Source organism: Dipodomys spectabilis, unplaced genomic scaffold, assembly GCF_019054845.1.
Source record: "Dipodomys spectabilis isolate Male_0828 unplaced genomic scaffold, ASM1905484v1 ptg000095l, whole genome shotgun sequence".
Classification (NCBI taxonomy): Eukaryota; Metazoa; Chordata; class Mammalia; order Rodentia; family Heteromyidae; genus Dipodomys; species Dipodomys spectabilis.
The window spans coordinates 19336888-19350186 of record NW_024870772.1 but is presented as its reverse complement, the minus strand read 5'-3'; the positions used below and the strand labels follow the sequence as shown (position 1 = coordinate 19350186).

Genomic DNA, 13299 nt, shown 5'->3' with positions numbered 1-13299 from the left:
CAGAAAACTGGAAATGGCGCTGTGGCATAAGTGGTAGAGCATTCGCCTTGAGCTGAAGAGCTCAGAGGCAGCACCCAGGCCCAGAGTTCAGGACCCTCAACCACTGACCAAAAAAAAAAAAAAATCCTCAAAGCAAAAACAAGCACCACTCCCACCACCAACAAAAAAACCCCCATGTTTCCATTTCCTGGAATTCAAGTAGTATATTAAGCGTTCCTCCCATAAAGGTATCCTCCTTTAGTCTGACAGTTTGTATGTAAATGCCTAGTCTTATGTACATTGTCATGTCCAGTTATATTTTAGATGATAGAAAACATGAGCCATTTGTCTCTCTGAACTTGACTTAACTTCACTTAACATGATTTGTTCTAGGTCCATCTATGTCCCTGAAAATGACATAATATTATTCTTTCTAATAGATAAGTAAAATTCTACTTTATATATGTATCACATTTATTTGCAGTGGATTATCTTTTATGGGGCATCTGAGCTATTTCCATAACTTGGCTTGTGAATATTGCTGCAATGAACATGGATGTGAAAGTGTCTTTACCATATCCTGACTTGCAGTATTCTGAGTATGAGATGGAATCTCAGAGTTGTTTTGATTTGCATTTTCTTTATGGCCAAGGATGTTGAGCATTTCCTCATGTGTTTATTTGCCATTCTTCTTTATTTGAGAAATCTCTTGTGCTCCTTTGCCCTTTGATTAATTGGCTTATTAGGGTTTTTTTTTTTTTGTTTGTTTGTTTTTGGTTGGTCCTGGGCCTTGAACTCTGAGCTTGGGCGCTGTCCCTGCACTCTTCAGCTCAAGGTGGGTGCTCTACCACTTGAGCCACAGTGCCACTTCCAGTTTTCTAGTGGTTTATTGGAGATAAGAGTCTCACAGACTTTCCTGCCTGGGCTGGCTTTGAACCATGATCCTCAGAGTAGCTAGGATAACAGGTGTGAACCACTGGCGCCCGGCTTATTATTTTTTTTTTTATTAATTTTATGAGCTCTTGTATATTTTGGATGTATTGGATGTATTGCTTGTAAAGATGTTTTCCTAGATTGTTGGCTGTATTTATGTCCTTTGCTCTGCAAAAAACACTTTATTTTGCTGTAATCCTATGTGCTAAGTTTCTCCCCTATTTCTTGTGCCCCTAGGACTCCTTTCAAAAAGTCCCTGCTTATGCCTGTAAGTTCTAATATTTCTCCTACTCCGTCTTGCAGTAGTTTCCAAGTTTAGGTCTGCCATTGAGGTCTTTAATCCATTTTGGGTGCATGGTAACACAAAGGGATCCAATTTTGCTTTTTACATATGGATGTTCAGTTTTCCCAGCATCAGTAATTGAAGAGGCTCTTTTTTTTCCCACTATACACTTTGGGCTCCCTTGTCAAATATCAGATAGCTATAAGTATATGACTTTATTTCTTGATCTTCTAGTCTGTTCCATGGATCTTCATGCCTGTGTTGGTGCCAGTAACAAACTGTTTATGTTATAATATCTGTGTAGTAGAACTTGAAGGCTGTGATTGTGATATCACCAATATTGCCTTTTTTGCCTAAAATTACTTTGGCTATTCAAGGTTTTTTGTTGTTCCATAGGAATTTTTGGATTGTTCTATCTCAGTGAAGAATGTCATTGGGATTTTGAGGGGATCACTGTTGTCTGCATGGCCATTTTCATGATATAAATTCTACCTATCCATGAATGTAAGAGGTCTTTCCATTTTCTGATGTCATCTTCAATTCCTTTCTTAAGATTTTTATAGTTTTCACTGTAGAAATCTTTTGCTTCCTTGGTTAGGTGGTTTATTCTTTTTTTTCCTCTAGCTTTCCTTGATTATTATTGACCTTTTAAGATATACTTTTGGAATTGAGAAGTTTCTCTTTATAGATTACTTTATACTGTAGGCAAATTACTGTGACAAAGAAACCCTAAATATGTAAATAGCTCGATCACTATATGTTTTTGTCTTCTTTGTCCTTTCTTTTCATTTAATATGTCAATAAATACGTTTGAAAAGAAGCCCTTCCAATCAGGTATTTTAGGGACCAAAATAGATAGGGTCTCTACCATCTTTAATATAGAATTTTTCTTGCAGATTGTTCTACTCTAGCCAATCAGCAGGGAAGAAGTATGTGGTGACACAAGCATGGGACATTTATAATGAGTGAATCCTAGGAATGGTGTCCATCACTTCCTCTCATGGTCCATAGGTCAGAACTCAATCATATTGCACCACTTATCTGTAAGGAACACTAGGGAGTGAAACCAAGTTATAGGGACTGATTAAGGGGATAAATTTTGACTGAGAGCCAGTGACTTACGCCATAACTCTAGCTACTCAGGGGGCTGAGATCTGAGGATTGCAATCAATGCCAGTGAAGGCAGGAAAGTCCATGAGAGTCTTACCTCCAATTAATCACCACAACAGTACAAGTGGAGTGGGGGCTCAAATGGTAGAGTGCTAACCTTGAGTAAAAAGTTAAGAGACAGCACCCAGGACCCAGTACTGTCAAACAGACACACACGCGCACACACACACACACACACACACACACACACACACACACACACACACACACACACCATACAAATATAAATTTTGATGAATATTTTCTATCCTTGTATAGCTGAGTTATGTTTAGGAGAGCTAATCCTGAAGAGATCTTTTAGATGAAGCCAGAAAATTACCCCTAAAACAATCACTAAGAATCCGTGAAGATCAAAATTGGAAATGTAAATCTTCAAAGCCAATCTAACTAATTATTATATGGAGAACAAAAGGGGTCCTCTATTCATGTTTGTGTTAGAGTGATACAGTGTTAAGAGTATCTTCTGCCCCAATAGGTAACAGAGTCACAGTGCTGATAAAAAGACATTCTAAGGAAAAGGTGGTGCATGATACTGAAGTTTAGATTCTCAATCTAGTGGTACTTCCCACCAAGGTTTTTTCTTCTGTTTATCTTCAGAGGCTTCTCCTTCTCCCCCCTCCTCCTCCTATTATTATTATTTCATATGAACACACTTAGAGAGATTACAATTCAGTCAGCCAATAGATGGAAATTATATACCAGGCACTGTGTTGACAGTAGAAAAGTACCAGTTAGTTTAGTCACTTTGAAATTTCTCTTTGTACAATTGAGTACCCAGCACTCAGGAATAAGCCATATTTGCCATATTCCTGTACTTATATTCCTATGGGAGTCCTGTGGCCTTTTCACTATGCTTTACTCTTTTTTTGGTCTGTTGTGAGGCTTGAGCTCTGGGCCTGAGCACTGTCTCTGAACTCTTTTGCTCAAGGCTAAAACTTTACTGCTTTGAGTCAAAAGCACCACTTCTGGTTTTTGAGTGGGCTGTTGTGGAACCATGGAAATGCAATCCTCAGATCTCAGCCTCCTGAGTAGCTAGGATTACAAGCACGACCAGTACTGGCTTTGCTTTACTTTTGTGGTGTGAGTGGGTCCATATAGCTTTAGCTCTCTGTTGAATTGGCTATGTGCTTGGCATCAGCAGCTAAGAAGCAGGGGCTGCTAATCAACTTGATTTAGATTCCCTCCCCTCCCTCCCTCCCTCCCTCCCTCCCTCCCTCCCTCCCTCCCTCCTTCCCTCCCTCCCTCCCTCCCTTCCTTCCTTCCTTCCTTCCTTCCTTCCTTCCTTCCTTCCTTCCTTCCTTCCTTCCCCCTTCTCTTCCCTTCCCTATTCCTTCCTTATCCCTTTCCTTCCCTTCCCTTTATTCACTGCTATGGGCTGCATTCAGTTAAGGATATATAGAAATTTCATCCAATGTCCTGGTAACTTTCTTCTCTTTATGACTCCACAAAGCCCAGAAGGTGGAGTATCTTCCAGGCTGTGTGGCTTTATTAGTATCCTTGTCAATTGTGGGTGAGAGAAGTAATCCTAGATAAATGGAGAGGCTGATTGTCTCAACTGCTGAAGTCTTATGTTTCTCACAGTTCTAGGCTTTGCTTTACTTTTAGCTCTTCTTTGCCCAATTCAGGGTAAGCCATGGTCTACCTAAGTAATTATTCACCATGATGTTCACATCTTTATTCAATTCCTATTTGTGTGTGTGTGTGTGTGTGTGTTGACACTTTTCCCCATTGGATATCACATTGGTTCTTCCCAAGTTCTTTGTGCTTCCTTTGATGTCCTTGTTCTAAGTACTTGATTCCTTGGTCTAAAGTAGGAGAAAATGAGCAAAGTTAAGAGGAAGGAAGAATATGGTAGCCGATTTTAAGGAGCTGGTACAACATAAATCAGATCTCAATGAGATGTTTGATTGTAAATGTGGTCAGACAGGTAGAAATCCCCCAGATTACATGGGAAAGGACAATGAGGTTGAATCAACGTTTGGCAGAATGGAGCAGCCATTAAAATAAAGACTAAGAAATAATTTTCGTGTTTTAAGGTTGACCTAAGTGACAAGAGAAATTAAGGTGATTATTTGGGTTAAAGTAAAAGCAGTTCAAAGCCAGCCCAGGCAGAAAAGTCCATGAGATTCTTATCTCCAATAAACTACTCAGAGAAAGCCAGAAGTGTTACTATGGCTCAAGTGGTAGAGTGCTAGCCTTGAGAAAAAGAATCTCAGGACCAGAGTTTAAGCCCCAGAATCAGCCAGGTGTTGGGGGATAGAATGGGGAGAGGGAGAATGGTAAAAGTCAGAGGACATTTCTAGATCATCAATCTTTTAGAGCTAAAAAGAGATATCAGAAATGCAGGCCACAATCAGCAGAGCTATTCGGTCTCCATGGAAGGTTGTTCAGCACAACCCTTGAATCAAATGCAAGTGTGTGTGTGTGTGTGTGTGTGTGTGTGTGTGTGTGTGTGTGTAAATGTATAAATGTAACACTTCTTCTTTCTGAATCACAAAGGATTTCTGATCAATAGATAGGAAAGAGCTCCTGGACTCTACCCACGTATCTTGGGTACAGCCGAAGTCCTAGGGAAATAGACCCATGATGGGTGAAGAACTTAATGTAAACCCAGTATGAAATGGGATGTTGTGGAAGAATAATGTTTCATATTCTATACTGAAGTCTGGTGTCAAACTTTAAACATTCACAAAGAAATTAGGTCCCAAACTGTAGAGTCTGAGGGAGTGTTTATCTTCCAAGTCAGTAACATGATATGGAAAAATGAAGTGATAGGTTCATATTTCACAAATCTTATATTTTTCAAAATAGTGTTCATGAATACAAGCTTGCAAAAGTATTTTGTTTTGATTTTATTCTCAACCTTTTCTTAAATCAGTTTTTTATTGTGAAAATACTGTACAGAGGGGTTACAATCACAAGAACAAGGTAATGAATACATTTTTAATCAAGCATTGTTACCTCCTCCTTTGTTTTTCCCCTACCATCCCTTCCCTCCCATCTCCACAACTACATCCCCCCTCCACTGTCTAAGTTGTAAAGTTCCTTTTTTGACATAAGGTCTTGTACATCTCATTGTTTCAATGGGTCAACCTGTATCCCTATTTAAACAAATTTTTTCTTTCCACTCCATAAATTATACGAACATCCAATACAGTGAAAACAGGGGTTATACCATGGGGGAGAGACATACAAAGCAACAAAAAAAATCACATGGTACCTTATAAATATTTTAGAAACAATAGCAAGAAAAAAAAAACACTTGAGTCCTTATCTTGGCGTTCATTTCACTTACCATCATCTTATCTGACTTTTTCTGCTTGTCTCAGATATATACTAGTAATTGCTAAGATATATGGAATCAACCCAGATGCCCCTGGATCAAGAAAATGTGGTATATATACACAATGGAATTCTATGCCTCCATCAGAAAGAATGACATTTCCCCATTTGTTAGGAAATGGAAAGACTTGGAAAAAATTATATTAAGTGAAGTAAGCCAGGCCCAAAGAAACATAGGTCCCATGGTTTCCCTTATTTTCAATAACTAGTATATGTCTGAGTCAAGCAGAAAAGGTCAACTTTTTATATTGTAATTTTTTATTGTTATTTTAGAGTTGATATACAGAGGGGTTGCAGTTATATGAACCAGGTAATGAGTAATGTATATAATTCTTTTTGAACCATATCTCCCCTTACCTTGCTCTTTCCCAGTTTTTTCTCTCCCATCCCCACCCACGAGATGTACAGTTCATTTTCTACAGAGTGTCTAGTGAGTACCACTGTTGTATTTGTTTACCCTTTGTCCTGCCTTATTGCCCTCCCAAATACAAGCAAACTAACAAAAGGAAGAGAAAACAACAGCAACAATGGCAACTAAAAATGTCTCTTGTTTCCTTTTCTTGGAGTTCATTCATAAAATATTATTTTATATGACCATATGCATATAGCTATTGAGTAACAAATGCTGGTGGTGATGTGGCAAAAGGGGAATTCTATTACACTTTTTGTGGGAATGTAAACTTTTTTAAAACTCTGGAAAGCAGTATGGAAGTTCCTCAAAAGACTAAACATGGGGCTTCCATATGACCCAGCAATCCCACTCCTGGGCATTTATCCAATGGACCACAAAAACCAATCCACACTAAAGCCACCAACATAACCATATTCATTGCAGCATTGTTTACCATAGCCAAGACAAGGGAATCAACCCAAATGTCCCTCAGTGGATCTAGAAAATGATATATATAATGGAATTCTATTCATCTATCAGAAAGAATGATATTGTACCATTGTAATGAAATAGAAAGACTTAGAAAAAAATATATTAAGCAAAGTAAGCCAGAGCCAAAGAAACAGAGACTGCATGGTTTCTTTCGTTTGTGGTAACTTGAATGTGCTTATAAATCTACAAATAAACACATTGAAGGATTTTAAAAATACACATGCATATGAGCACATGTGCACATGCACATACACACACACATACTGGGACATGATAAATTATATAGAATTCTATACTGTAAAAATTATATAGGACTCTATACTACTTTCACATACTATTCACATAATGAGGCCAAAGGAGGATATGCATAGGAGTGGTTGACAAAGGCTCAAAAACTATGTGCATATGACCAACCTAACTTTTTATTCTCCTTCGGACATTTTTAGTCATCAACCCAATAAAGTCTAGGCCAGTATCCAAGGCACAGTAAAGAATGGTATTTCATTTTTTATGAAGGCATTAATACCTATTTTTATTCTTGATAGCAAAACTGCTGAATTCTTGAGCAAGCTAGACACAGAACTGCCAAACAGAAGGACCTGTCAAACTACTTTCCATGACCTGCAATCTGCAACATGGGTAAGTACAACATCATACAAACAACCATCTGGCAACTTTCAAAGAGCTGTTTTGAGACTGGAGATTAAAGGCACAAAATGACTGGCATAGCACCAAATGCTAAAACTATAGGTTGATGGAATGAACTAAAATTTAGATCTCATCTCCTTCCTGAGCTATATTTAGATATGTGTTAAGTGATGATTGTATTTGTTAGCTACATTATGAGCATCTGAATGTCCTTGATCTCACCCAGTTACCCATTCATCCCTCCATCAGAGTTTTTATGTGTACATAAAAGTGTACAATGTGTCTTCTTCCCTGAAGGACTATAGTAGAGTGATGGAGAAAAACAATAGGAGCAAAGTGCAGAGGGTAAAGCATCTTGTAATTAGAAAACACCATTGCTGTATCTGGAAGAAACATCTAAACCAAACTTTGTGTCTGTGTTTCTATGTGTATGTATGCATATGTGTATATGCTTCCTATTAAAGATGGCACCTGGGCTAAAGCTTAAAAGATGAGCACTAGTGGCTCACACCTGTAATCCTTGCTACTGAGGAGGTTAAGATCTGAGGATCATGGTTCAAAGCTAGCCCAGGAAGAAAAGTCTGTGAGATGCTTATCTTCAATAAACTACAAAAGAAAAAAAAGCTGGAAGTAGTAGAGCATTAGCCTTGAGCAAAAGAAGCTCAAGGATAGAGCCTAGGCTCTGAGTTCAAGTCCCATGACTTGGATGCATGTATGTGTGTGTATGCAAAGATACATGCACACGCGTGCATGCGTACACACACACACACACACACACACACACACACACACACCACAAAGATGAGTTAGTAGAGTCATTCCACATGTCAGAATTCACTGAGACACAGAAGATATAAAAGCAAGCAAAACAGCAAGGCCTATGTTGGGAAAAAAAGGCTTAAGTAGTAGTTGCAGTAGGTAAAAGTGAACTAGAAGTCTGGGGAAGTAAGTAGGAGCCATAAGCAGCTTTCCGCTGTTCACTGATGGTGGGAGGCAGTTTAGTGTTCAGGTTGCCAGGGTACTATGGAATGTCTCTCATCCCTAGGCTCTGGGAACAAAAATGTTAGTGGTATCACTTAGACATAGAGACATCTAGAAGCACCCCATATTGGAATTAGATGGAATACCTCGTAGAAACAACTGAAGGCATTTCTGTGCCACATTGAGGAACTCACGTTATTTGTTCTGTAAGGACTGAAGGTACTGAAATGTCATAAGAAAGGAAGGCTCAGAGTCAAGTTTGTATTTTCACCAAATCACACTGTTAACCATTTCAAGGATGAATCTAAAGAAATAGAGGCTTTTAAGTCTTCTTCCCTGCTCAAGGTAAAGTGTGAAAACACCATCAAAGATGGCAGGTGAGAAGATGGAGATGAAGATCTAGGTAGGAAATTGCTTATAAAGAGAAATCAGGCTGGGAAGGTGGCTTAGTGGTAGAGTGCTTGCCTAGCATGCAGGAAGCCCTGGGCTCGATTCCTCAGTATCACATAAACAGAAAAAGCCAGAAGTGTTGCACTGGAGAGTGCTAGCCTTGAGCAAAAGAAGCTCAGGGACAGTGCCCAAGCCCCGAATTCAAGCCCCAGGACTAGCAAAAAAAAGAAAAAAAAAGAGAAATTAGCAGGGCTTGGTTAATGACAGGCTAACTGCAGACAACAAACTAATGTAATTAAGGATTACTTTGGGTAAGGCTTGTGGATGAAAGAAAAGTTAGGCTTACGTCCTAAAACGTCCAGAGCTTTTTCAGGGTTCAGACAGGTAAAAGCTAAGTTGTTTAGAGAAACTTGATCTTCATTCCTCCCCAGTGCCTTTCTCAATAGGGACCAGGTTTTAAAATGTCAAGGAAACATTATGATACTCAGAAAAGGTCATCATACTCCTACCCACAAGCTTTAGGTTTGTCTGTTTTCTCTGCTTATAAAATCATGTTTCAGAGTCTAAATTTTTCAATTTATACCCCACAAATCCACCATCTCTCCTTACTTCAGGGCTCTGGGAGAAAGAATTGGGAAGCTTTCAATAGGGAAGTGAAATCATGTGCAAATGCCAATTCTAAACATCTGGGCGATATCCTTGTGTCTGGTTAAGGATAGGGAAGAGCCAGAAATTGAGCAGCTTACTGACTGGGTTTTTGCCTGCCAGGATTTCTTCCTTTCTCTTTGAGGGCTTCTGCAACCTATGATTTGAAACACCTGGCTGAATTGTGTATGCTTGCTCTATTGATTTTTGCTCATTTCTTCAATTTAGCAAGATCATCCTGAATTTTAATATTGTCCTCCAAAGCATTAGCAGTCTCTCCAGAGCTGCATAGTTGTGGATTGATGAGTGCATTTGTCACAAGATTCTCAGAGCTATCAATAGAAAATATGGAGCATGATTGGCTCCGGAATGGTTCCTTATGAACCACATGCAACAGCTTCTCTCATCTTGACACCAAATTATTAATAAGTTGCTGGCATTCAATCCATTTAGTTGACTTTTTACCTATATTATGCTCTTCTCATTCTATCTAATCCATATGCATGGAATTCTTCTGAGAATGCTTTGTAAAGCCATTCCTGATGCTGTAGGGGAAAAAAATCGAATATGTACATTGCACTTTTGTGAAGAACATGTCTTCTCTGCTCAAAGAGAGCACTTGGCTTTTACCTTAGTGGATAGCCAGTGTATAGAATTTTTAAAATGTGTGATACCTATTGATCTGGGGTTTAAGAAATTGAGAGGTTTTCAGTTATTTTTCTCCCCCCCCCCCCACAATTTTAATTATACTATCTAAAGCAGCTTTTCTGGGAACCAATTTTTTTCTTATGTACTTCTCATTTGAATGTGGACCTACCATCAGAAGATCCTTGTCTTCTATAATTTTGTCAAAAAGGGCTAAAATAAAATTCCTTTAAAATGTTACCGGAAAACTTCAGGTTTAGGAATCCAAACAGTATATTTATAGTTAACTTAAGTAGCTCTCTCTCTCCTGTAAGAATGTGGTGTTTTGGTGGAGCCCAAAGTACTACCCTGCTCTGCCTTAGCATTATGGATTTCCAGGTATATATTAAAAGCTTTCAGCCCTTGGTTTCTTTCCCCTTCTTTTGCTGAGAGTAACAGTATTTAAATATAGTTGCTGCTCAGAGTCAACTCTGGCTCTGTGTGTGTGTGTGTGTGTGTGTGTGTGTGTGTGTGTGTGTGTGTGTGTGTGTGTGTGTGTGTGTGTGTGTGTGTGGTCATGGGGCTTTGAACCCAGGGCCAGGATGCTATCCCTGAGCTTTTTCACTCAAAGCTGGAGTCTACCACTTTAAGCCACAGCACTACTTCCAGTTTCGATTGGAGTCTCATGGAGTTTCCTTCCCCTGGCTGGCTTTGAACCACAGTTTTCAGATCTCAGCCTCCAGAGTATCTAGGATTACAGGCATGAGCCACCAGCACCCAGCTTGGCTTTCCTTATCTCAAGACTAAGTTAAACTACCCTGGATTAAGCACAATACCCCTTCTAACTTTCCCTCTGCCTGTCTACTCTTTTTCCTCTATTCTTTTCCTCCCCTCTTCTTTCTCCTCTTGATTCATTCTCTTTAGCCTTTCCTTGTCCTCCATAGTGTGGAGGACTAGCCTTGAGTGTAGATCTTTTGGCTGACAGCATCAACATCACCTGAGAGCTTATGGGAATGCAGACAGGTGTCAGGGCCTACTGAAGATGCTCATTGAAACACCGTCGGTGGGTGACTTAGGTATACAGGAATGCTACCTCCCTATCTATAGTTCATGCCATGCTGGACCTATACTCACAATGGCTCTGCATACATAATGAGATCATTTTTCATTTGTGCCTTATCACATATTTTTAAAATAATCTTTAAGTTGTACAAGGCATTTCAGTTTGGGGGTATGATGAATCTTGATCAATGTCACCCTTTTTACTATTCTTCCTCATCTCTGATATTCATTTTTTAAAATGTCAAATGATAGGAAAATGTCTGAGTCACATGTACCCCTTCCAATCCGACCTTACCATGTTAAATTCCTATAACACTGCTGTAAGAAACTGCCAAAAATTTAGTAACTTCATACAAAGCAAGATTATTCTCTTCCATTTCTGGGTCTAGAAATTCAAAACTAGTCTTAAGGTGACAGGTCCATGTGTCTGCAGGCTAATTCCTTCTAGAAAGTGTCGGGACAGGTAACATCTATTCTTGGCCTCTCTCAGCCCCTCTGCCACTGGAATTCCTTAGCTCTTGTCCACATCTCACCAGTCTCTGCTTTGCCTTCACATCTCCTTCTTTCCCCTCTGACCTCCTTGTCTTCCGCTAAGAAGGACCCTCATGTGTATATTGGGCCTACCTGAAAAGTCCAGGCCCATCTTCCCATCTCAATATTTTCATTTTCTGCTAAATCCCTTTGGCTACATAAAGTACTGTTAACAGACTGCCAGGTTTAGGATGGGGGCATTTACTTGAGATGACTATTCAGAACACCACTTGTCTTTGTTGTCTGCTATTTGACTCTTAGTACCATTAACACACACACACACACACACACACACATTTCTATCCCTTGTTCACTTCTTTTTTGCTATTTTTTAAAATTTTATTTTATTGTAAAGATGCTGTACAGAGGGGTTACAGTTACATGAGTAAGGCAATGAGTACATATCTTGTCGAGCATCCCTTGTTCATTTCTAAACATTGTTAACTCATTGCTTCTTATTCTCTTAGTGTAATGACTCAGTACTTCAAGCTTTCCTTTATTCCAATTATATAAACATGTTCCCACAGCCTAGCCAGTTAACATATTCTAGTTCCATTTTCCTTCTTCTTTTATAACGTTTATAACATTTTACTTTTGCATTTTCTCAGTCGAATGTCCAAAGGAAACTGTCTTCTGTTTTTGTGACTGGTCTTGAAACTGCCTCTGGATGCAAAGCTGCATACACTCTTCCATTTTGTGCCTGTGAGATAGCTTGTCCATTCTGACCACCCCGTCCCTTCCTGAATCCCTCTCTTCACCTGCTCAAAACCACACTGGCTGTGCTTCAGTTCTGCAACCCGGCCATCATCTTGGGACTCACCGTTATCACAGGGGTTCGTGGCCTTCTCTGTTTTGTGGTCTAACCTGAGGAGCTTTAGAAGTGGCTGATACCTAGGTCATACCCCCAGAGATCCTGCTGTACTATGGCCTGGGGCTTCAGTGCTTTTAAAGCTCCCAAGGTAGTTCTAAAGTGCAGCCAAGGTTGAGAATGACTTCTTTGAAGTCAGTTTGGGAATTGCTCTTATAACTTCCTTATCTATTGTTTATTTGGTTTCCTTGTATATTTTTTATTTCTTTTGGTGGAGCATATTATTTAGTTGTTCCTCAAGTAACAACTCACTAGGCTGAAACTATCTTTATTCAGCCTTCATATTTTGCTTGGAATTTAACTAGTCACTTCCAAACTGGAAATAATTTTCCTTGATAATTTTGAGTGTATTATGCTCCTACTTTTGAGCATCATCTCCTGAGAGATCCAAAGCAATTTGAATTTCAGTTCTTATATAATGGCTTTTTCAGACTTCCCTTGGAAATATTTTAATATCTTTTCCTTTTCTGAGACTATGTACAGATGTGGCTTAGTGCAAGGATCTTTTTTTAAAAAATTCATTTCTCAATATGGAAACTCATCTCTAGTTCTAAATGATTTTCTTGTGTTATTTCTTTGATTTATTTCTCTTCATTTTCTCTTTATGGAATTCCTATTACTCAGATTCCAAGCCACCTGGATTTATCTTCTAACTTTATTTCTTTTAAATATTTTTCCTTTCTAGTCAGACATATATTGCTAACTTCTAATCATTTACTGATTTGGTTGTTTTCACAGAGAAAGGATTGAATTATTTTTCCCCAAGGGCTTCTTTTCTTTTCCTTTTTTTTTCTTTTTTCTTTTTCTGTTACTTAAAGGAAACAGAACAGGAAACAAAATAAAATTTCCCAGAGGGCATTGGTGTTACAAGATTTTATTCCATTCTTTCCTGCTCAGCCTGGAATTTTACAACTACCATCTGCTGTGTCTGGTGTATCTGGGCTTGTTTTCCCAGAAAAC

The 13299-nt window shown here is 38.9% G+C and overlaps 1 protein-coding gene across 3 annotated transcripts in view; it reads left to right on the top strand.

Annotated features, from left to right (window-relative positions):
- The window catches only part of Epsti1 (epithelial stromal interaction 1), a 99675-nt gene that overhangs the window by 53413 nt on the left and 32963 nt on the right, over positions 1-13299 (top strand). For all 3 annotated transcript variants that reach the window (XM_042685790.1, XM_042685791.1, XM_042685789.1), the window contains exon 7: positions 7136-7229. In XM_042685790.1, the coding sequence (XP_042541724.1) occupies positions 7136-7229 (94 nt within the window). The remainder of the gene's footprint in view (positions 1-7135; positions 7230-13299) is intronic.